We start from the raw sequence: 25,194 nt of genomic DNA on the forward strand, positions 1-25,194 counted from the left end.
TCCTTTTCCAGGCAGGGACCTGCCCGCAGCTCCTGCTCCAGAGGCAGGTCCCGGCCGGAAGGGCCCTCTCGGGGAAACAGGGTGCGGTCCCAACTGCACAGAGGCTCCAACGCCGTCCTCCTCCCCGCCCCCTTTCCGCTGCATCCCCCGCCCGTCGGTGTAGCAGTGTACACAATCGCAAACTGACCCCACCCAGGATCCAAAACAGGATTCAAAAGAACGTCTTTGCGTCTTCTACCAGCTCCCTATCATCAAACAAGGGGAGGGGAAGAAGCCGGTGAGAAAAACCTCTCTTTCCGCCGCCCTGCGCGTTTCTACAGCCTTGCTCCGAGGCCGAGGTGGGTTCACATTCCGCTCCTCCTCCTTGTCAGTAGTTTTACCAAGAGCGTTTTGGCCCGAGGAGCCCCTTCTTAGCAGAGTCAGTGTGGGGCTCTTCGGGGAGGCGTTTGCGGAATCGGGTTGGAGCTGCTGAGGAATGGGAAGGAAGGTAAAAGTCCTGTTCTCATACGAGTTAGCGAGTCTACATTCCCGCCCTGAGGTTTACTTCCCGCGGCTGAGCAGAGATGGCAGCACGACAATCTGTTGCCTAGAATGTGGGCTCAGAGGGGGAGCACAGAATTGGCGGACAGAATGGAGACGGGGAGTGGGGGGCGGGTGGGGGGGGGGGGAGACTGCACTTGCTCAAACCTAAGGATTCTTTACCTGGTACCCAGGTGGATCGTCAGATTGATGAAGCAGGCCTTGTTCTTTTTTGCCAGCATAACTGGCACTTGGGGCTGATGTTTTCATTTTCTGGTTACTCACACCTGTCTCCTCACCCTTAACCCACCCTCAGCCAGGGCTGAACTTCTTGGAGACCCTGCGAACAACCTCTACCCCAAGCTTTCTTACTAGAATGTTGGGATCCTTGGCCTTCTTACTCTGAGACAGCGTGTCATATGGTAACACATGGTAACACATGGGCGAAACAGAGCATCTTTATTTAGGAAGGACAGTAAAAACAGTTTTAGCATCATGCCAGGGACTAGGGAAATCGCAAATGAGGCAAGACCCTCCCTCTGTGTTGTTAAGAACCTTATAATCAAGTCATAAATGTAATCACTAGAAACACAAGTGACATAATTACCTGAATAGCACTGGCCAACTAACTTCCCAGAAGCAGCCTCAGGTATTCAAAGAACTCCTTAACTACAGTTACTAACTAGTTAGTGCCGAAGGACAATTTTGATACACTTTATTTTAAGCAACTCTTTTACAGATAAAGGGGGAGTAAAATATTTTTGAAATTCATGGAAATAGTCAATAGGTTTCCCTTAAACAACAACTTTCAGTGGCACCTTTAAAATAAGCTTTAATTTTCTAGAAATTGCTAGTGTGGAATACGAAAGCTGTGCAGTGTGCTGGAAAGCTTCTAGGTCCTGGAACACCAGATGTTCCTTGGAGAATGCATGTTATCTTTCTCTGTTCCTCAGTTTCCTTATCTGTAAAATGAGGCCTTGATAGTCCTCCAGGTCTCCCTCTTTCTTATTCTAGGACATCTTGGGGTGGCAGTGTGTAAATGACCCTTATATAAAAGAGGGTACTCTAGTAATGTGGAGAAGAGCTGTAGTTTGGCAGAGAAGATGGGGAAAAACCATTCCAGGAAAAGAAGAATGTTTCTGGCTATTGTTGAAAGGACAGATGTCAGGTTATAAGCAGGCAAAGGTAAGAGATTTGTCAAGCTATTGTTGGAAGCATTTGCCCATGCGATTCAGAAATTAAAGTAGATGGCTAAGAAAGTGGACCATATCAGGCCAGTAAAACCCCTCAGTAGGAGTTTTCACTTAATCCATATTTGAGCAAAGAGCAATTTCTGTTAATAGTAATTCTTAGAAGAACACCTTGAGATACCTGGGAGAGAGAATGGGCACAAAGCCCCACATTTGTTGACAGTACATGTGTAATTTTTGTCTTTGTTTGAAAATACACAGGCATGTAAGCAAGAGTGTGGCTTATTTTCCCCCAGTCATACTGCCCCCCCACCCACCCATTCCTGGAGATGTGATCCTTCTTTTCATTGGAGCTTCATCCTCTTTTAACCATTACTTCTGTTAGTCAATAAGTTTCATGCTTATAAACCTAAACAAAAGTTAGAGTTAAAACAAATTTAGAGATTAGTCATTTCTCTCCATCACCTAATTTTATAATTAGTGTTAAGGACAGAATTAAACATATGTACTCTGTCTAAAGGGTAAAGGACACCAGCACTTGAGTCCTTAGAAGGAGAACCCTAGGCTTCCTGTGTCTACATGCAAGGAAACTAGTGGCGTGAAGAAGAGACACAAGAAAAATTTCAGGAAGAGGGGAAGGACTTTCAAATTCAAGCTGTCAGAACATTTTTTAAATATATGAGTGGGGTTTTCTCAATTGACAATTACTTCACACCTATTAAAATTACTGAAAAATATAGATATAATTCCTTGTTGTAGGTATTTAGAAATACAAATGAGTAAGCACTTAAATGCATTTAAAATTTTTTTTTTTAACGTTTATTTATTTTTGAGATAGAGAGAGAGAGAGAGCATGAATGGGGGAGGGTCAGAGAGAGGGAGACACAGAATCCAAAACAGGCTCCAGGCTCTGAGCTGTCAGCACAAAGCCCGACACGGGGCTCGAACTCACGGACCATGAGACCATGACCTGAGCAGAAGTCAGCCGCCCAACCGACTGAGCCACCCAGGCACCCCGCACTTAAATGCATTTTAATGAAATAGTCAAACTCCCCCCCCCAAAACCTTTCTTTTATGTTTTTCATCATAACCACATTGTGCCAAGCTGAAAAGAAAGGAAAAACCATGGGACCGAAAGCAAACCATTCCCCATTCACCTAACTGGCTTTTTGCATTGTCACCTATGTGGGGGAGGGTGTTAATTCTCCCCAAGTTGTCAGGTGAAATACCACAGGCAAAGAAGGGACCTGGCTGTGTGCAGAGGCCTGAGGCTGCTCCCAGCAATACAGCATAAAGCTAACATCAGAAGCTGGTCTGTTTGTGTGAGTTGGTGTTTGGCCTGGTGCTTCAGGCCATGGGACTGGGTGTGTGTGTGTGTGTGTGTGTGTGCGCGCGCGTGCGCGTTTTAGGTGATTTGTCAGAGAAGGATCCTGTTAATCAAGTCCTCTTGATCTCCACAGACTGTGGGAGTTTGCTACTGCTTCACTGTCCAGGATTGCTGAGGCCATAGGGGTGTTGCAATGGGCCTGGCCGTGTCCTCCCCACTAAATGACTGACTAATAACTTTAATTTTTTTTTAATATGTGTTTATTTTGAGAGACAGAGAGAGAGAAGGCAGGGGAGGGGCAGAGATGGAGAGAGAGTATCCCAAGCAGGCTCCACACTGCCAGCACAGACCAACAACATGGGCCTTGATCCCATGAACCGTGAGATCCTGACCCTCAGCTGAGCTGATATCAAGAGTCAGACGCTTAACTGGCTGAACCACGCAGGCAACCCATTAACAACTTTTTAGAACTCAGCTCTTCAGCATCTCTTTAAATAGTGATATATGATTAATTTAAAATAGGTACCACTCTCAAATATCAGGTTTGCCCACAAAAGGAAAGTGAGGACTAGGGCACCCTGTTAGGTGCAGGTAGAGTCCCCACTCTGTGGGCCCCTTGTCTTGTTGATTCTCTTGGTACCTAACAGACTTTGAACTTTGGTATTTGGCAGAACAATCGTGTGGATCAGGGACACGCCTGTCCCTTCCTTTCCAGAGACTTCAGTAACCCTGAGGCACCAGGTACTGAGGGAGAGGCAGTTTGCGGTTGTGTGCTCGGCCCTTTTCTCACTTCCCCAGACTTTTTTCCTTTTAGCTCAGACTTTGGCACCAGACTTTTTCCTTTTAGCTCAGACTTTGGCTGGGAGGTGCGGGGAAAAGGGAAGAGAACCGGGGGAAAAAGTGAAGCTCAGGCAGGGCTGGGCCTCAACACAGCTGAAAATCCAGTGAAGTTTGTCCTTTTCCAGGCTCTCTGTGTTGCCCACTCTTCTTCCTCCTCAAATCCTCGGGCCATTCCAGTTGCCTAAAACCATTCTTCAGCTGGGCCATAAAGCCCATGCCCAAGCATGTGTGAATCACAGACAGCTGTTTAAGGAGTTTATCCTCCTAGGAATTTTGGCATTGGAACAGGGACCAGTACCTAAGAAATGAAGGTCTATCCATGGGCTTTCAGGATTTATCCGTCAGCCAGAAGCAGAGCCTTCCTGGTAACCTTGGAAGCCTTCCTGCTCTACGTGGGAGTCAGGCCCACCTTGTCCAGTAGCTGTTGCCGAACCCAATTGTGTTTGTAAGACGTAAGAGAATCCAGGAGAGTTTGTGGTTGGGATTTCCAAAGTGAGATCAGATGGTATATTTCTAGAAGCAATGAGAGGTAACAAAAAAGCTTGGGGCCTAGGAGTTAGTCACTCTTTTAGATACTAAGAATGCAGAGATGAATGAAACCATTATTCCTCTCTAAGGATTCCATCTAATGGAGAGACAGAAATCATCAAAGGGTGATGGCTAACGACCTGTTTCCTAACCTGAAGTAAAGCCAGATCCATCCCACTCGTGTTGTAAGAACTCCAGATCAGCTCGCATTCTTCCCTGAGCATTCCTGAAGTTCCCAGGGGGTGCAAACATGTTTGCAAACTAGCCCCTTTAGCCAACATAGTGAGGCTGCCATTTGGTTCTTTCTTACTCCAGCTCCCTGGGGGAGGTCTATCCCTGCCCTAAAAGGGTCCCATACTGCTGAGAATGCTTGAAGATGCCAACACACAGTGTCCTCTTCCTTTTTGATAGAGCACATGGTCTGACCTGTTGCTGTAGTTCTTGTCCAGACTCGACTCAACTCTGTCTCAACAGGAGCCTCCTCCAGGAAGGTATTTTGCCTCCTGCCCCACCCCCTACACCACCTGCAGTCAACCATGTAGTGAACTTGTTTACAGTGGTTTGCTGTGTGCTTCCTGAATCTTAAAGAGATTTCATGAAACAACCTTGATTTTTTATTGTAGAGCCCTCCCTGTAGGCCCCAGGAGGCCAGGTCAGAGGGGATGTGAATGAAGCACACCATATTCCTTGCCCAACACCGGTCCACGGCCTTGGCATCTTTCTCCCACCTCTTATCATGGCTTTCTCTATGGATGAATCCATCCCTGGAGCGTCACAGACTGACACAAATAGGCTTCACTTGGGCTGACCCACTAGCTTTTCACCCACACCAGGACCCACCTGAAGTCTAGAGTCAGCTTGGGACCCCTGCTCCATGCTGGCCTCAGCACGGTGTGTCCTGGGTACAGAGAATCCCCCAAAGGAAGACGTGGGCAACTCCTCCTGGGATGGGTGGGACTGTGAAGCACCTGGCAGGACTCAGAGAAGGCGCCGCTCATGCTGAGTCTGGAAAGATGAGTAGATCCGCTCCCCGAAGATGAGGGGTTTGAAGTCTGCCTAAACCATTCCCCTGCTGTTTGATCTAGGAGCTTCCTGACTTAACGTAACACCTACCTCACACAGTCCTGGTGACAGTTAAATATGATCACGTATGTGAGAGCATCATAAAACGAAAGGCAATGACTAATTATTATGATTATTATGATGATTTCAAGTACAGTTATTTTATTGGCAGGCAGCCTGTCTTTACTGACACCTTCTCAAAGACAGCCAGGCGGAAAACAGGTGGATGGATGACAAAGGAGGGTTGAGGATTTTTTTAAAAAGAGCCCTGTTGGAGATGCCACACCAGTGTAGATGGTTGCTGAGGGTCTGTGAAGCAGTTGGCAGCCTGCAGCTACCTGATATTTGAAACTATAGGATCTTTATAAAGTGACCCCAGTGACCTTTGGCTCAGTTGGCTTGTTTCTATTCAAGCAACAAATCCAAATCTGCTTTGTGAGTAGATGCAGTATCAGTGTTGCACTGATGGTGGAGATAAATTTCGCAACTGTGTTACAAGGAACAGAAAATTGAGTGCTTGCGATTTATCTCTTGTGAACAGGTTAGGATGAAAGGAAGGAGAAGCCCAGGAAATACAGCCAGGAAACTTCTGAGGGTTAGTAGCTGGAAGGTTGAGGTCACAGGCAGGGTATGAATAGCTGTCACGTAACCTTCTCTGGGAATACTTTCCTGGTTCTGTGAAGTCGATGAAATAGCCTACTTAGCATTTTTCATGAAACAAAATTATGTGGGTAAGAACAAAGGACAGTGAAACAGCATCGTCTTACTCTGCAGGCTTTCTCCAAGGCGGTTCTTGGAGATGGCCCATAGGATCAGAAACAACATCTTCTGGATCCAGATTACTGCATGTCCTGTCATGGGCAAGAGTCAGAACCACAGACATCAGAAATAGGCAGCTATGGGACAAAAGGCCATGTTTATCAAACTTGGCCTTCCAGAACAAATTTCTAATCCATTCAGATGGGTTAATATTTGACCCAGTCATGCCCAGGGAAAAGGTGAATGACTCTCCTTGTTTGTCCAAGAGCAGTGTCCTTGGTTTTCATGCCTCTGCCAGGATCAGAGATCTTTAGATCTAGTCTTCCCACCCCATTTATCTGATCACTATATAATCAGAACCAAAAGGGGGGGCCTCTAGGTTCACACAGCTGGAACCCATCTCCAGGAACAAACAGCTGGAACCCATCTTCAGTTGGAGGGAAACTTCCAGACTTTTGTAAGATTCTTCCTCCTGGGTAATCTATTTTTCTGTTTGTTTATATGTATACTATTTATAGACATCCATCCACTTCAGTGAAACCATTTTTTCCCTTTTAAAAACTCTTGGTCCAAGTTCACAAATTAAGAAGGAAATAAGTCAGATTCTAAAATGTAAAATGCAAACAGATTTCTTCTGGGATAGCCTAAATGTAGAAATAAAAGGAAATTAGTGATACTGGGAACAAGTGGAGATTTAGAAGGGTTTCCTAAATTGTGATAAAGTCCCCACAGATCTGGGAAAAGCATTTGCTGAAGGGTATCTGGACCCCCACCCTCCGCCCCTGATGTCATTTGTGGCTTAACAAGGAAAGAAACAAAGTATATTTTAAATTTGTTTTCTTGTAATCTTTCCTGTTAATTCTTTCCTTAAGAAAGTTTTGGGTCTTTTTGAAAGCACAATAGAACAACACATGGCAAAAGCAAAAAAAAAAAAAAAAAAGGTACACTGCAGGTTGAACAGAAGAAGGAAGGAAAGGGGACAAGGGAGGAATATGCATTAGGTGTCCTGCTTCCACTTTGGAGAATATTGCCCTAGGACAAATAAAAGTGTGAGACCATATTTATGGAAGCTGTAACCATAGTCACTGATCATAAACTGTCTAGTTAACTCCCTAGTGAATAAAGTTTGATAGATCTCTCTTGAATACAAAGCATTGCCTGTGAGGAGAGAGAATATTAGTTTTTGTGAAGATTAAAGGATTGTTTGAGGCAGAAGGTAAAGTTAATCTAGAAAACAAATTGTGGGACAAATTCCAGTAAGAAAAATGTGATGGTTATGTGCTTGGGTGTGGAAGGACAAATGTGAATGAATTTGACCACCAGATCTCTGTACCCTTGGCCTAGGCAGATTTGCTTCCCCACCACAAATAATCTCTTACTTGTTTTATCCCAATTCCATTTGACCTCTCTTTAGGGGAAGTTTAGTATTGAGTATATAAGTGAGGAAGTTATGAGTGGGAGAGCAGATGTTGTTACTGGTGGCCCTAGTGTATACTTGCTAGGATTGGTTTCTGGGTGGCTGAGGGAGTTAAGATTGCAGTAAACCTGGGCAAACCTCAGCTAAGTTGTTACAGAATGAATGTACAAATGCTGCAAATCAGAAACAAAAATATTCCTTACCTCTAAGGCTAGGACATGAGGGCCTTCAAGCTCCAACAAGCAAGCGGTTTTTTAGGATGTGAAGTTCCTGTGTCATGTCAGTCCAATGTCTTAACTAGAGGTGAAGCCTTAAGAGATGATGTGTCTCAGTCAACCTAGCGTCTGTTTCTTCCAGGTGGTGCCTTGTGCCACCAACTACACTTAGACACAAACTTGTCTCTGCAATTCCATCCTGGTGGAACTAGAAAAGGCTTTTATGCTTAATGAGAACCACGGAGAAAGAGGCATTTAGAGTTAGCAACCCTAAAAGTTTTACAGATGAATACAGTAGGCCTGGAGAGGAAAATGAAGTCAGCCATTAAAAACATAATTATTGAGGGTCTACCATGAGGCAGACACTGTGATTCAAGGTGACTAATATCGGCTCTGCCCTCCTATAGATTACGCACCAGTAGGAAACACTGACAAGTAAACAGGTCATTGTTGGCCCAAGATCACATAGATAATGGCTTGGAAATGGCACCCATGAAACCTGACAAGAGATAACCTTTATTTTATTATATCCTTGTGGACAGATCAGCTTCGTGACTTTTGCTTTAACACTTATATCTAGTAAAGTGTCCTTGATCTTAATATCTAAAGCATAGAGTGTTTGGACAGACACTCTTGGCAGACCTGCCAGCTCATACTCCCTTCTGTGAGCAGTGATATCTGCCCCACAGCCTGTTAACACTGGCACTTCCAACAAGCACCCATGGTCTCCTCCCTGGCGCGGAAACCCTTGGCAACATTCCTATCCACCACTGCCACCTAATGACTCTTTTGGGTACTACCAGCTCTGGTTCTACTTCCTGATTTTTTTTTTTTTTTTTTTTTTTTTTTCTTTTTAACTCTGGGATTTCTCCCTCTCTGGCAGAGAGGTGTTGACTGTGTGGTCTCTAACGTCCCTTCTGTCTTGACATCGTGTTATTCTACAATACCTTTGATGTTAGAAGGCATTGCTGAACAGGAAACTTAGTTGATTACAAGTCAATAAAACTTTGATGAGGTCTTCCAAAAAAAACTAGAAAAAGAAAACACAGCCAGGAGAATGAAAAGCTCAATGTAAGTGTAAAGAACTTGGTAGATACTGTATTGGAGCAGCAACCATGTAGGAATACTTGTTATTCTTTTAGGAGTGGCTCTCCTCCCTGCAATGATGTGCCACTTTCTTGCTAAACTTCCAAGAACACAATTTCACTTGATTCTATTACAAATGATACTCTGTGTGCTTAATGGAAACCTTTTCAGCCGCTGGTTATTTCAGTATTGTAGAATGGTCAAAAGATTCCTCGGTGTCTAATCTGGTATTTTTCAGCAGTGTACCAAATTTGTTTATAGTTATTATGAAACAGACAAGGTGGATCAATGCCAAATGTTGATGAGAATGAGAGCTCACTTTGCTTACTCTGTCACATGCCTTCCATGTAACCAGCAAAACCCTGGATCATACTCCCAGGGCTGTTTAGCAACAGGCTTACTGCTAGGACCTATTGCCTCTGTAAGGTCTACCAAAATAATTTTATATGAAAATAATGTTTATTGACTTACACACAAAAAAGCACAACATAAAAATCAATAATTAATTTAATATCTATGATAATATACCATCTATTATTAAATTTAGTATTCAAAAGAATTATATTACATTCAAGAATAATTCAAAGGTCAAAATTTTCTCCCATTATGAGAATTTCTCAGTATGTGTGATGATTGCCAAAAAAACCTAGCTGTTCATAAATTAAATTAATTACTCACAGACAATTTGAGAAACAAAATTATAAAAATCACTTTCAGATATTCAGTGAAAAGTCATTTTTTTTTTATTGTTGGATATGGGGCATTCACATGTATCTGATATAATGTGTAGGACTATGGGTTTTTTTTCTGACTTATGTAGAATCAAGATGATTTTTTTCCTCAAATTTTTATTTAAATTCTAGATAGTAAACATATAATGTAATATTGTTTTCAAGGACTATGATGGTTTTAAAAGGCACTGAATACTCTTTAAGGTTTTCTCCAAAGAACTAAAGGTATAGTCAGAAACTACTTGCTGCAAACACCAAATATCTTTCAATTCTCAAATCTACAAATTTCATAAGAAATACAATCTTAAAAGTCCATAAAGAATTTCTTCTCTATTTTGCTATCATCTATACTTGTTTAATTCTATTTTTTTTTTCTTGAGAGAGAGAAAGAGAAAGAGAGTACAAGCAGAGGGTTGGAGGGAGAGGGAGAGAGAGAATATTAAACAGGCTCCAATGCCCAGTGTGCAGCTGGACATGGCTAGATCTCACAACCGTGAGATCAGGACCTGAGCCAAAATAAGAGTTGGATGCTTAACCAACTGAGCCACCCAGGCGTCCCTAATCCTATTTTTAATTATCTATCACTGAGTAAACATCATGCTCCAGGTAAAAAGCACCTTGTTTACCCTGTGGGTGTGTTTGAGTGTCTGACACACCGCCCCTGGGATGTGTGAGTTCTACAGTTTGAGATTGACAGCTCCTGAGAGAGAATGGTGGTGATCCTATTCTCCTTGTTCTTCCTCTGCGAAAAATTTGAGAAATCATTGCAGCAAATTGTAAGGCCTTTGACTTGAAAAAATCTAAGGAGGGGTGCCTGGCAGGACTCTTGATCTCAGGGTTGTGAGTTTGAGCCATAGAGTTTAAGGGGGGAAAAGTGTCTAAGGAGTTGTTTTTATTTTGTTTTTGTTTTTATCACAAGGTAACATCATTTGCCTGTGTGTAACAGTCTGTGTACACGTGCAGGAAAAATTAGAAAATATTCTCTGAGGGGCGCCGGGGTGGCTCAGTCAGTTAAGCGTCCCACTCTTGATTTTGGCTTGGAGCCTGCTTGGGACTCTGACTCTCTCTCTCTCCCTCTCTCTCTCTCTCAAAATAAATATTTTTTTTAAAAAAAGAAAATGTTATCTGAGAATGATTCAAAGTGTCCCCAATGCATAAAACAACTGAGGATAAGCTTTTATTCTTCTTCTTCCAGTCCTCTCTAAGAGTTGACCCAGACCCAATTCCAAGCATTACATGGGTTCTTCCATGTTCCTCCCTGTTCGTTCTAAATAGCACCTCATAATTCCACCTTTGGCCATGAAACACCTACTTCTTGGGGAACTAGGTCTGCCTCCTTTCTCCTGAGGATAAAACTGCTCTCAACTGCTCTCCTCACAGCCGGCTTACTAACTGACTTGAGTATCTGGCATCCTGTCTTCAATAGTCCTCTGATCGACACTTCCCTGGGCTCAGGGTTCCCTCTAAGTACCCCTTCTTCATAGCTCTTGCCTCCTATTTTACTGTCTCATCTCAGGAAATTGGAGCTCCATCCCTTCTCCCTGGATGCACCATCCTCTTTCAGGGAGGCATTTGGTGTATCTTGATGGTCTTTGTGTTCCAGGACCTAGCACAGTGTCTGGTACCCAGTAGGGACTTACATAAAGGTTGTTAATATGTTAATCAGTGAAGTAAAGAATGTGGATGGATTTTGTAATGCTGTGATTGATAGAAAGGTAAATAGTGATCCTAAGGGATAGGAAAGAATGGTTGGGGCAGGGAGTTGTGTTCAGGAAACTTTTAATTTGACTCTGCAAAGGAATGGACTGATGAAACATTTGAGATTAATGAGGAAGGGAAAAGAAAGATGTAATTAGGTGACTGAGGATACCTGATTCTAGAAGCTCTGTCAGAGAGGAAAGTCCCTGTCCTTTTAGCCTAATCTGGCAATGCCATTCTGTGCCCCGACCACACCTCCTTTTGCCCTTGGCAGGAGCCCCTGTTGGAAGAGATGGTGATGGGCCAGGGCCCCCTGTTGTTGGTCTTCATGCTGGGTCTGGGTCTGACCCCGCCAACCCTGGCTCAGGAGGACTCCAGGTACAAGCACTTCCTGACCCAGCATTATGACGCCAAACCAAAGGGCCGGAATGACAGATACTGTGAAAGCATGATGGAGAGACGAGGCCTGACCACACCCTGCAAAGACACCAACACCTTTATTCATGGCAACAAGGGCAGCATCAAGGCCATCTGTGGAAATAAGAATGGAAACCCTTACGGAGAAGCTTTAAGACTAAGCAAGTCTCCTTTCCAGATCACCACCTGCAGGCACGTAGGAGGGTCTCCCCGGCCTCCCTGCCGGTACAGAGCTACACCAGGCTTCAGACACATTGCTGTTGCCTGTGAAAATGGCCTGCCTGTCCACTTTGATGAGTCCTTTTTCCGTCCATAACCAGCAGGCCACAGCTGACTCTGCTCCCCTTTCCTTGCATTTCCCTCCACACCCCAGAACAGTGGTGGCAACATTCATTGCCAGGGGCCCGGAGAATGACCTGCCTGGATCTCTTGCTTTCCTTTTTACAACATGCTTAAGAAATAAAAATGACTCTGAAATCAGTAAGAATCAAAGTCTTCTCACTATTGGCCTATAAATCTATTAAAACCCCATTTTCTCTACTCAGCTGCTCCCTGAGAGGAATGGATACAATAGAAATGCCCTTTTCCTTATCAGTCAGTTCCTCATTAGTCAGTAGGGAGGTGGACTTTAGCTTTTTGTAAAAAGAAGGTGGTTAAATTCATCTTACAGAAAGAACTAGGAAAATTCCAGGGCTTATGGTAACTAAGCAGAATTTTCAGAAGGGGCAAATAATAAGCCCAATATTACTTTTACAAATGTTAAACCTTGAGAAAAGTTGAGGACTAAATACCAACAGATTAATCACACTTTCTCTCTTTCCCACACTCATACATGTAATCTTGCATCGATACCAAAATCCATGCAGAGTAGACACCTCTTATCTTAAGCAGGAGCTAATTTTTTTATGTTGCCTTGAATGGAATACTCCCCGGATATTCTCATGGCTATTTTATATAAAGATCAAAAAGTGATTACTTTATCATTCATTCATTCATTCATTATTACAGTCTTTTCTCCCTAATCTCTTACTTTATCAATTAATGTCTGGCAACTGTGAGATCTTTGGGAAGGCATAGAAAGATTCCAAGCTTATTTTTTATTCTTCTTCAACTAGATTTGGTTTTCAAGTAAACAGAAACTTAAGTTAACGACATTCTCTTTGTAAAATATACTTATCAGTCCACAGGTTAAGTGATTAACTTCCTGTTAACCTAATTCCTATCAACAGGTGCCTCAATATTTTATTTAGAAAGCAGTTAATAAATTACAGTTATAAATTACAGTTTGCCATCTTGTGAGTGTATAACTGTCGTGGTCACAGTATCCCCAGTGGTGGCCTCCCCTGCTGCCCACATTGCTCTTAAATGGGCCAAAAACCCTGGTTTCTCAATACTCTGGTTATAGATCAGTGTCTAGGTGCCATCTGGGAGAGCTCAGCCTCCCTGAAAATATTCAGATTTGGGGAGGAAGTGATGGAGAAGTAGGTTACAGGTGTATACTCAGCACATGAATCTGTCTGCCTTGAGTTATCTATTTCAAAATTAAAAACACTGTCATTAGAGAGAAGAATTTTCCGAACCTTTCTTATTAGAAAATGTGCCTTATCATAAAACCTCAAAAACTCCTTAAAGAGTAAGAAAATTCCAATTTGTGGTAGAATGTTTGGATGCTTTCTCAGGGTCTCCAACCAGTACTATGTCCTTGATATGAGGCAAAGTGACTTCCATACAGATCATTGCCCCTCTCTTGATATAGAAGGTTAAAGGCACAGACCATTATTATATTGATCACACCATATTTGAGAAAACTCATGTCTTCTCCAAACATCTGCTTAGAGCATTACCATTGCAAACTCTGCTCTAGTGTTGGGTCAAATGACTGTTTCCCCGGAGATGACATGGCAATGGGCTGTGGGTGCTTCCTGTCCTGCTTTTGGAGCTAGTAGCAGCTTGGTGGCCAATCCTAGCACTTTTTACTCTGGGTCTCTTGTTCTCTCACCGTCAAATGTGTTTAGAATGAAATGTCAAGTCACAGGCAAGTCATTTCATCTGGAGTGAATCATTTGAGGAGTTGCAGTACTGGTCAGCTGTACTTTACTCACTTTGCAAGGGAAAGAGAAGAAAAACTTCAAAAATGTCAAGTCCTTTGAGGAATGGTCACATTCAAGGAAGAAACTTCAGTGCAATTTGGACAGGACAAATTTCTCTAGAGACACAGCAGAAATGCTAGTAGGTGAGATATTTCAGCTTAAAAGGGGCCTTGTAATTTCTTGGGAATATAGGTACTCTACAAAATAAGGGGGAAGGGATCCAAAATGTATGCAGTTTGGTGCAGTTATGCGTTATTTTTATCAGATTGAAGGAAGCAAAGGAAAACAAGAGGAATGGAAATTATGAAAAGATCATTGCCAACATTTACTAAACACTATCATGGGCTGGGCGTTGTGATAAGCACTTGACATTGATTTTATCATTAATTCTTCATAACATCTCTAAGAGGTGGGTATTACCATTATGCTCATTTTACTTATGAGAAAATAGGCTGAGAGATTAAGTAATTTCCCCAAGGTCACACAGTTAATGTGGCAAAGCTAGGTTTTGGGGATCACCATATAGAAATTAGTTCTTATTGAGAGTCAATCTGGTGCAGTGGAGAAAGACTTTGGGACAAACTCTGACCAAAAACTATGTGTTGGGATGATTCAGGCATCATTTGATTTTCTGTAGTACCTAGCACCCTGAGATGTACCCATTGACATCTACATTGGACTTCGGTTCACAAATATTTTCCCGTGTCTTGTTAAATCAGTTCGTTATTGTGGCTGAAGCCATGGGTTTGTTCTTATATGAATAGTTCAAGTTTTCTCTGTAGTCAGTTATTTTGCTGAACCATGATCTTGGTCACAAAGAAGGATGAGAGAAAGTAGACAGAACTGTGCAAGATGAGAGGTGCAAGATCAGATCTGGGAAAAACAACCCAAAGTACATCATTGTGATGAAGCCATTACCCAAGTGCTAAGTGTGCCTTCAGAAGTTGTATCCATGGGTGCTGGGGTGAGGAGTAAATTGAGCATCATTTCTCCCATCCATCCTTCTTCCCATGACTCCTTCACTTCCCTCTTTTCCTGACTCCATCTGTCATATCAGCTGCAGGCACAGCAATATGACATAGAGCTTTACAACTTTCTGTGCACAGGCAAAAGGTGGCTGTGAACATAGAAGGTGGCATGTAAAAGAATGATGGTTATGTTTCATCCTGTCATTACCACTAACCAAAGTGTAGGCTTTAGGTGGAACAGATCGCAGGTCCCTCATCAGCCATTTCAGTCACTTACACGCGTGATCCGGCATCAGGAAGCAGCACCTTTGCAAACAAAGGCCAGTAGTGCCCATATATGTCAACCCAGGGGTTCAGCTGAGGCCAGCCCTTGGACTGCACATGTAGAAATGGGCCAGTCTTCCTCAAAAAAATTGCCTTTGCTATTGGGATGCTCACTCCCTGTTGAATTGGAGATTTTTTTTTCCCTCTACTGAGTCAACCCTGCCTCATCATAAGAGTCAAGTAGTTCACAGTTTGAGTTCATGTCAGTCCCAGACTGACAGCCAGAAGGCAGCATCTAGCTAGTGAGTTAGTGTGGTAAGTGACTCCCACCTCCACTCCCACCCTATTCCACCCCTGATTACATTCTGTTGCTAGAGAGAACCAACTCTGAGCACAAACATCTATAGTACCTTGGATATTTGGGACGTGGGGTGGGAGAGGCAATTAGAAGATGGCAGAAAGAGTACAGATTTTAGAGCCAGATAGGCCTTGGATTCCTTTCTTTAATTAGTCCCTAGCAGCAATGTTCTGAAACTATATCACAATGCTTTCTTTGTTGTTGCTCCAGAGGTGTTTGTTTGTTGACTCTGTAAAATAAATGTTTATTTCCCACCATCAAGAGGTGCCATCACAAAGATCCTGCAGCCAGAGAATACAGAGAATTACCAACAGCTATTGACAAGACAGGCAGAGCATCAAGGATAGATGCAGGACAATGGAGTATATCAGCAGGGCCTAGTTTTTTGGGTTGTACATAGAAACAGAAAAAGAAAACCCCACAATCCACATCCTTTTATGTGGAGATTGTGCTATTTATATTTCTTTATTTATTTTTAAATGTTTATTTATTTTTGAAAGAGTGAGAGAGAAAGAGAGAGCATGAGCAAGGGAGGGGCAGAGAGAGGGGGCACAGAGGATCTGAAGCAGGGGGCTTGAACCCATGAACCGTGAGATCATGACCTGAGCTGAAGTTGGATGCTTAACCGACTGAGCCACCCAGGTGCCCCTACATTTATTTTTTTTAACTTTGTTTTAAATGTTTTATTTATTCTTGTGAGAGAGAGACAGAGTGTGAGTGGGGGAGGAGCAGAGAGAGAGGGAGACATAATCTGAGCAGGCTCTGAATCTGACCTGTCAGCCCAAAGCCCGATGTGGGACTTGAACCCACGAACAGTGAGATCATGACCTGAGCCGAAGTGGGACGCTTAACCGACTGAGCCGCCCAGGCCCCCCAAGATTTATTTTTTTTAATGTTTCTTAGCTTATTGGTTAATTCCACAAGCCTGGAAAACACCTTCGCGCTCTATATCCATTTCACTTCATTTGTTCACAAGCTCATGCATTTCGTTTATTAGTTTATTCAGCCAATATTTACTACCTTTAGTGCACTGAGACTTGATAGTCTGCTTTTGTAGGGTTTCTTTATGTAATATTAACAGGATTTCCAAAAGGCCCTGATTTTAATATCATAGGAGAATAGCCAGTTAAGAGGAAAATTAAATATTAATACTAATACTAATACCTAATACTGCCCCGACCTCTTTTCTGTACTTCTTCAATTCCAGATATAAGGAATTAAAATCAGTTCATCAGCTTTCTTTGACATATCTTGAGTCTAGTGGCACCTGGGTGGCTCAGTCAGTTAAGTGCTAAGTGTCTGACTCTTGATTTTGGCTCAGGTCATGATCTCACAGTTCGTGAGTTCATGCCCCCATCAAGCTCCGCAATGCCCATGCAGAGTCTACTTGGAATTGTCTCTCTGTCTCCTTCTGTCTGCCCCTCCCCTGCTCTCTCAAAAAAAAAAAAAAAAAAAAAAGAAAAGAAGAGAAAAAAGACATATTCTGAGTCTATCCAAATTTTTGGGAATCAGAGTCTCCAGAGGACTCAACACTCCAAAGATCACATGACTGGAGAATTACCTCAAGAAATAGTCAACTCCAGTTTCACTTAGCTCTGCCTTTTCTTCCTGTTCACGCTCTAACCATACAGGCCAGATACAATGGACAGCCACCCGGTCAGTGTCCATCCTGAGTTATTGTCCTCAGTGCAGCAACTTCTCTCCATAAAAGAGAACGACTCTTGCTTCCAGAAAAAGCCATGTTTACATACTCTTTGCTCTAGCAAAAGCAAGACAAGAAAAGTCGTGAGCAGAGAAGAGTGAGGAGCTGATAAGGTACAGATAAGGAGGAAAGAGGAGACTAGAGTTGAGGAAATGACAGTTTGCCATTCTCTTCACCTCTCTCCGGTGCCCAAATCTTACCTTCCTTTCTCCTTCCCCTTGGGCTTCTCTCTAGGCATCTCCAAGGTCGTGATGGCTCTCCAGAGGATTCATGCATTGCTTCTGCTCTTGCTGCTGACCATGCTGGTGCTGGTGCAGCCCTCCTATGGCCAGGATCGCATGTACCAACGATTCCTGCGGCAACATGTGGACCCTGAGGGGACAGGTGGCAACGATGCCTACTGCAACTTGATGATGCAAAGACGGAAGATGACTGTGCGTCAGTGCAAACATGTCAACACTTTCATCCACGAAGACATCTGGAACATTCGTAGTATCTGCAGCACCACTAATATCCAGTGCAAGAATGGCAAGATGAACTGCCATGAGGGTGTAGTGAAGGTCACAGACTGCAGGGAGACAGGAAGTTCCAGGACCCCCAACTGCAGATATAGGGCCTTGGCAAGCACCAGGCGTGTGGTCATTGCCTGTGAGGGTAACCCCGAGATGCCTGTACACTTTGACAGATAGACACCATCCTGCAGGGGTGACAACCCAGCCCTTGGCCTTCAACTTAATGCGTAAACTGCAATGAGTAATGCATTTGAGCTGCCCCAGGCTCTGTCTCCTCTACTTCTTATTCTTTTTCTCTTTATAACCCATTCTGTTAAGCACATTGTATCAAAGAGAAATGGAGACATAAAATGAGGCTGGGCTTTTCTATAGTAAACTTTTTTGCTTTCTTTTATCATACTGGTCAGTTGAGCTCTCTCATCAGATCCTATCCTCTGGAATTTAGTCATTATCTGTATTTATATAGCACTTCAAGCATTTCAAAGTGCTTTCATCTAAATTATCTCATTTTAATAGCACAGCACTCCTGTAATGCTGCCTGTTGTATGTAGGAGCACAAAGTTAAGAGATTTGCTGAAGACCATGAAGTTAGTGGAATAACTGAGACAGAAATCCAGTTGAACTGACTACCAATCCAGGGCTTTCTCCACTTCATCACAAGGAGCGTTTTGAAAGTAACTGCTTTTTGTTGTTTCCCAGAGTCAGCTGTTGGGAGAAGCATTACAAATTTGGAAATGTATGCTGGCAAATGAGAACTCTATCTGTGTGATTTGGCTCCCTTGTTATGCTGGGCTCTAATAAGATCAGGAAATGATGCGAGGAATTTTCTCTCTCTCTCCGCGACTTTTGAATCACTCTAATAAGTCAGAATATTAAAAATGTACTAGATCATTTATGACTTATTCACTCTTCCTGACTGAAATGTTTTTCATGTTTTCCTTGTAATAAAGGACATAAACTGCAGGTATCTGGGAAGGCTGTGCTGTCGTTCTTTTGGGGGGATTATTTTTTCCCTTCTGGGTAGGGAATAATTCTTTGCATTCTTAAGTTTTAAGTATGCACACACCTTAATATCCTCATAAATTCTGGTCAAAGACTAATGCCTATCAGATCCATGACCATGACACAGAAACCTTTGTCTCATTTACTCAGAGGAAGAGACCCCTCTCAATTCTTAAATCCTTTCCTTCTCCCTCTGACTGTTTTAAACAAACTGGGGAGATGTATGAAGATGCTAGGGCTAAAGAAAGGAAGTGTGTGTGTGTGTGTGTGTGTGTGTGTGTGTGTGTGTGTTTGTAAGGATAAACTGAAATCATTTGAGTTACAGCAGATACAGAAAGAAATCACTTTATAAATGGATTTGGTATACATATACATTGTGAAATAATCACTACAATTAGGCTAATTATCAAATCTGTCACCTCACTGTTTTGTGTGTGTGTGGTAAGAGCACTTAGGATTTATCCTGTTAGCAAATTTCAAGTATATAGTACTATTTCGCCACCTGTTAAACAAAAAAATTAACTGAGTAAAATTTTTTAGCTTGTGTGTTTATTTTTAGTAATCTCTACGCCCAACATGGAGCTCAAACCCACAACCCCAAGATCAAGAGTTGTACACTCCTCAGACTGAATCAGCTAGCTGCCCCTTAACGGAGTACATTTTGAAGATCTTATTGGCTTTACTCAATGATTCATGGATCAGGCAGCATCCAGTCTAACAGGTAGAAAGGAGCTCCAAGGAGCTATACAAAATTAAAGACTTTTATAGGCAGGAGGAAGCGGGAACAAGGATGTTATACTAGGCAAAAAAGCAGGTCCTATATTGCAAGGTAACTTTCTTTAAGGGAGTGGTAGGAATCTATTAGGCAGATTATTTAACTAGTGCATCAAACAGTTTCTGGTTTCTGGGAGAGCCAAAACTAGTTTAAGTCTCAATTTGATGATGTGGGGCTTAGCATAAGCAACTCCATTTTGGGCCTGTTATCTTGTTTTAACATATCTACAATCAGTATGCTATACATCAGATCTCCAGAACTTATTTATTCATGATGAACATCTCCCCATTTCCCCTACCCTCCCAAGCCCCTAGTAACCACCACTGTACTCTGCTTCTATGAGTTTGACTATTTTAGATTCCACATATAAGTGAGATCATACAGTATTTGTCTTTCTGTGTCTAGGTTATTTCACTCAATGTAATGTCCACCACGTCCATCCATGTTGTCAAAAATCACAGGATTTCCTTCCTTTTTAAGGCTGAATAACATTCCATTGTATATTAATACCACATTTTCTTTATCACACACTTTCCTTATCCATTCAACATCACTAACCATCAGGGAAGTGCAAATCAAGACTGCATTGACATATCACCTCACACCTGTTATAGGATGGCCATCATAAAAAATAAAAATAATAATAGGTGAGTGAAAAGTGCCAGACAATTAGCTTTTTAAATTGTAACAGAGGTGCCTGACAGTAAGCTTTTGATTGCCAAGGCATCCATTCCAAAGACATCCATCTCAAATAAACATACTGCTAGCTTTACAGCTAAATAAGGAGCTATGCTGTCCCACCCATGAACTTCCCCTTTTAGCCCTGGATGACCTAGATAACTGACCATTTGTGTGACCCTGCTTTTCCTTTCCCAAGCTTTAATTCCCCCTCTTATATTTTAAATTCACCAATAAAAACTAAACTCTCAAAATCGTAGGCATACCACCCATGACTCCAACAAAGGCAGAGTCTGCACACTCCTTCTCTACACAAGAGCTCACTGTAGGACTTTGAGTGTGCCATGTACCTTCCAGAATATATGATTAATAAGCTTTGTTTTTTCAAAGTTCACAATGGTTGTTGCTGAGATGTATCCTGCCATCATAATAAGAGCCACAAGGGCCAGTCCAGCCACAAGATTGGCTCTGGTTGGGGAAATGTCTGTGGGGGCTCAACACAAATCATGCAGGCAATGTACATGCCTCCAGGGATCCCTAGTTGATGACATCACAATACAAGAGCTGAGTCCAAGACAAAAGAGTGAGGATATACAGAAAAGAGAACCCTGCTAACTACTGGTGGGAATGTAAACTGGTGCAGCCATTATGGAAAAAAGCATGAAGACTCCTCAAAAAATTAAAAATAGAACTATCCTTTGATCCAGAAATCTCATTTCTGGGTGTTTATACAAAGGAATTGAAATCAAGATCTCAAAGAGATACCCACACCTTTATGTTCATTGCAGCATTGTTCACAGTAGCCAAGACAGGGGAAAAAAAACAAAAGGAACATCAGCAGAAAGAAATCTTAACTGAATTTCCATCATTTGACTAAAGCAGAGCCTCCTGAAAAAATGGCCCCCACTAACTTCCCTCCAAAGCAGTCTCCAGACAGGAGGTGTTTCAAAAAAACTGTGTAGAGTTGCCTGGGTGGCTCAGTCAGTCGAGCATCCCACTTTAGCTCAGGTCAAGATCTCACAGTTCTTGAGTTCAAGCCCCACATCAGGCTCTCTGCTGTCAGCATAGAGTCCGCTTCAGATCCTCTGTTCTCCTCTCTCTCTCTCTGTCCCTTCTCAGCTCGTGCATGGCTCTCTCTCAAAAATAAATAAATAAAATGTCGAAAGAAACTGAAAGAAAGAAAGAAAGAAAGAAAGAAAGAAAGAAAGAAAGAAAGAAAGAAAGAAAGAAAAGGAAAGGAAACTGTGTAAATGAGGTTTATCAGAACCCTTCATTTGTCTTCCCTAAAAGCCCATTTGTTTTTCCCTTGGAAGTCTTTCCCCACTCTCTTTCCCCTAACTAAGTTGGTTTATAAACTTCTATCTCTAGCTGGTCAGTGAATCTCCTCATCACAATGCTCCTGCATGTGTACAATTAAACCTGTTTTCTTTTTTTCCTGTTAATCTACCTATTTTCCTCCCAAAGATGTGTTTGGAAATGTATATTTAGAGTGAGGAGGAAGGATGAGAAAAGAATTCTGTCCTTGGCTCAATCCAAGTAGTCGTGAGAGTCGGTAAGTAAAAGAAACAATCTGAGGTGCCTGGCTGGCTCACTTGGAAGAGCATACAACTTTTGATCTGGGGGTCATGAGCTTGAGACCCATGTTGGGTGTAGAGATTACTTTAAAAAAGGCAACCTTGGGGCGCCTGGGTGGCTCAGTCGGTTAGGCGGCCGACTTCGGCTCAGGTCATGATCTCGCGGTCCGTGAGTTCGAGCCCCGCGTCGGGTTCTGTGCTGACAGCTCAGAGCCTGGAGCCTGTTTCAGATTCTGTGTCTCCCTCTCTCTCTGCCCTTCCCCTGTTCATGCTCTGTCTCTCTCTGTCTCAAAAATAAATAAACGTTAAAAAAAAACAATTAAAAAAAAAAGGCAACCTTAAAAAATAAATGAATAAAAGAAACAACCCATGCTGGGCACATAACTCACTTGTGGAATTTACCATCGACTCTTGTCTGTATGCCCTCTGCTTATGTTCTACTGACCTTCAATCCTTCAATAATGTATCAGACCCTGTATTACCTACTGTTTTCAAGTGTAGAGGTAGCAAAATTTTCCCTCCTTCGTTTCTAGGTTCTTTGACTGTTGTAACAAATAAACTGGCATAAAGCAAATTAGCAAGAGAAATTATAAGAGAAGTATTAAGTCACAAGTGTATTTCTGCCTGAATGTGTTTTTACTGAGACTTCAGAAATTCATCCAAAGCCTAATAAAAATAATGAATTGTCTTTTTTTTTCTCACATACCATTTCTCTCTGCATAAATAGTTATGGAAGATTTTAATTAGAACATTATGAATAATAAAAGATAACATTTATCACAACTGTCCACACAATCAAGATGGGGTTAATTATGGAAAGGCTAGAACAAAGCATTTTATTTGTCTCCCATTTAAGAATTCCCAGGTAAGTGGTATAAGTCATTTAGGAATCCCATTTCTTCTGTTACATTACTCTGCCATCCCCAAGGGGAGAGGTGTTAAGCTCAATTGTATCATACACCCCTTTGGCATTCTGGTGAAGCCAATGAATAATTGAGAATAACAATAATAATTAAGAACAAGAGAATATTTTTAAATGCACAAAATAAAATACATTGGATTTTAAATGAAATTAAATCAAATATTTAAAGTTTGTGATATAGTAATATATGTGTTTATTAGTGCATTAAGTAATAATATCTAAATGGGGGTCTAATCACTACTGTAGTTTTGAGTATGATCAGTGCAAAATATTTTGAGATATTTGCAATGACTATAAACTGATATCAAAGATTTCCACTGTTTTTAATTCAAAAGTGAATAATTGTTTTTTTTGTTTTTTGTTTTTGTTTTTGTTTTTTAATTTCATTTTTTTACAGTAATCTCTACACCCAACATCAGACTCGAACTCAAACCCCAAGATCAAGGGTCACGTGCTGTATCGACTGAACCAGTCAAGCGCCCCCAAAAGTGAAAGAATTGTTAAATTTCAGTTGCAGGTTAGTGAAAATAAAGATGTTAATTTTCCCCCGTGAAAATAAAAAGGAAACCTGGTTTAGAATGGCGTGGGGAGGCCAGCAGGGGGCGCTCTCATACCCTGCCACTCACGCCAATTACAGATCCTAGGGAAAGACTACTTTGCAAGTCTTAGTACTTGACAATCCCAGCAGGAAGATAGGCTTTCCCTCCCTACTAGGGAACAGCCCAGCCAATTAAGACTGTCACAACCCAGCCAATGAAAAGCCACTACACCTCCAATTCCTAGTTTACGCCAATGGACTGTTTGTTTATAACAGGCTTCCAAACTTCTTCCTTTCCTCTAGAAACAAGTGTTCCTCTCCTTTGTTCAGGGGACTGGCCTATGGTTTTGCTGTAGCTTGCTTATCCTTGATTATAATTCTCTGCTATTCCTGAATAAGCCCATTTTTGCTGGTAGAATAACTGGTAGTTTTGTTTTTTAAGGTTGACACCCCATACCAGTTCATGGATCCTATAAATTCCATTCCTGTGGTTCTTGGAAGCCCCTGGATTCCAGGTTAAGACACCCTGAGACATAATGATCATCTGCATGAGAAAATTTATCACTATGTTTTTGGGAAACAGCTGTACCAAAACACTGAAAAACTGAATAATGGTCAACAAAAGGATATATCAAGGAATTAATAGGAAGGAGCTAAAGTCAAGGAAAATGTTTAAAGAAAGAATATAATTAACAAATGGTTTTAAATTTGTATTCAAGGATAATATCTCTTTAGGAACTCAAATCAGAAGCCACAACCCAAGCAGCTTCTATTACAAAAGCTGGTAGAACTCTAGGAAGCAGACCAAATGAACAGCTCTCAGAAACAATGGTTAACTCACTTTCCTGGGCTGCTTTGGTAGTTGATTTCTGCAGATATAAAGGGATATGTTCCTACAGTTCAGTTCAGGTTGTTTCCCAACTGGCTTTATTTCAGAGAAGCCGTAGAATTTATGGCTTAGCTCATAGTTGAATGTGTGGATGTATACTTTGGTTCACAATTTTTTTCCACATCAAAAGTAGAATATCACACTTACTTCAGAAACACTGGATGAAGTAGTTAAAACTAGAAATGACTGGGCTACAACAACCTGATATTATCAACCAATATTATCAACAACTGATATCAACATAACACTTTATTGTTTAAAAAAAGCTACTTTTGGGGGTGCCTGGGTGGCTCAGTCAGTTAAGCGTCCGACTTCAGCTCAGGTCATGATCTCATGGTTCGTGGGTTTGAGCCCCGCATCGGGCTCTGTGCTGACAGCTCAGAGCCTGGAGGCTGTTTCAGATTCTGTGTCTCCCTCTCTCTCTGCCCCTCCCCCACTTGCACTCTGTCTCTCTCTGTCTCAAAAATAAATAAACATTAAAAAATTTTTTTTAAAAAAGCTACTTTTGGGGCGCCTGGGTTGCTCAGTCGGTTAGGCGTCTGGCTTCGGCTCAGGTCATGATCTTGTGGTCGTGAGTTCGAGCCCCACGTCATGCTCTGTGCTGACTGCTCAGAGCCTGGAGCCTGTTTCAGATTCTCTGTCTCCCTCTCTCTGACCCTCCCCCCGTTCATGCTCTGTTTCTCTCTGTCTGAAAAATAAATAAACATTTAAAAAAAACTTTTAAAAAAATTTAAAAAAGCTACTTTTCCATGCATTGCTTCCTGTAATTCTCAGAATTACTCACTCATGTCCTAGAATGTACTGTAAAATATACGGTATTGGAAACCCATGGATCTCTTTGTGAGCTTGCATCTTCACACAATAGTCCTCATAGTTTCTCCCCACTGCCTCTCTCTGTGTTCATTGAGTCACTACCTGATTCAGCAGATCACAGGAACTTGTTAGAAAGGGCTGTTGATATGCGGCCACATGATGGCCACCTTAATTCTTCTCAGAGTCATCTTTCAAATCCTCCAAACCCAGGTGCCCCAAATTCCTGCCTTTTTACTCTCCCTCTTCACCCAAAAATACTAGAGAGTAATTGGATTTGCAGTACGCCCTGAGACAACTCCCATTCAGTCTCTCAGCACACG

General features: G+C 42.1%; 2 protein-coding genes and 1 long non-coding RNA gene across 6 annotated transcripts; 2 read left to right on the plus strand and 1 right to left on the minus strand.

The window, feature by feature from the left end:
• The first annotated feature begins 173 nt into the window (after positions 1–173).
• Positions 174–18,650, plus strand: RNASE4 (ribonuclease A family member 4). Of its 3 annotated transcripts, XM_042942606.1 has the most exons (3): positions 13,915–14,022; positions 14,145–14,288; positions 17,406–18,650. In XM_042942606.1, exon 3 carries the CDS (start codon positions 17,423–17,425, stop codon positions 17,858–17,860), a length of 438 nt encoding a protein of 145 aa, XP_042798540.1. In that variant the 5' UTR covers positions 13,915–14,022; positions 14,145–14,288; positions 17,406–17,422; the 3' UTR covers positions 17,861–18,650. The 3 variants fall into 3 exon arrangements, with proteins under 3 accessions (XP_042798541.1, XP_042798539.1, XP_042798540.1); XM_042942607.1 differs by lacking the exons at positions 13,915–14,022; positions 14,145–14,288 and adding an exon at positions 174–338; XM_042942605.1 differs by lacking the exons at positions 13,915–14,022; positions 14,145–14,288 and adding an exon at positions 4,822–4,895.
• Positions 265–13,310, plus strand: ANG (angiogenin). Of its 2 annotated transcripts, none has more exons than XM_042942604.1 (2): positions 265–338; positions 11,647–13,310. In XM_042942604.1, the coding sequence occupies exon 2, from the start codon at positions 11,665–11,667 to the stop codon at positions 12,103–12,105; it is 441 nt and encodes a 146-aa protein (XP_042798538.1). In that variant the 5' UTR covers positions 265–338; positions 11,647–11,664; the 3' UTR covers positions 12,106–13,310. The 2 variants fall into 2 exon arrangements, with proteins under 2 accessions (XP_042798538.1, XP_042798537.1); XM_042942603.1 differs by lacking the exon at positions 265–338 and adding an exon at positions 4,816–4,895.
• On the minus strand, positions 14,817–17,462 carry LOC122222279. Its single transcript, XR_006203687.1, has 3 exons — positions 17,372–17,462; positions 17,031–17,228; positions 14,817–15,750 (listed from the first exon to the last, which is right to left on the minus strand). It is a non-coding gene; the product is annotated as an uncharacterized LOC122222279 (long non-coding RNA).
• Positions 18,651–25,194: the final 6,544 nt, after the last annotated feature.

This window comes from Panthera leo, chromosome B3, assembly GCF_018350215.1.
Source record: "Panthera leo isolate Ple1 chromosome B3, P.leo_Ple1_pat1.1, whole genome shotgun sequence".
NCBI lineage: Eukaryota > Metazoa > Chordata > Mammalia > Carnivora > Felidae > Panthera > Panthera leo.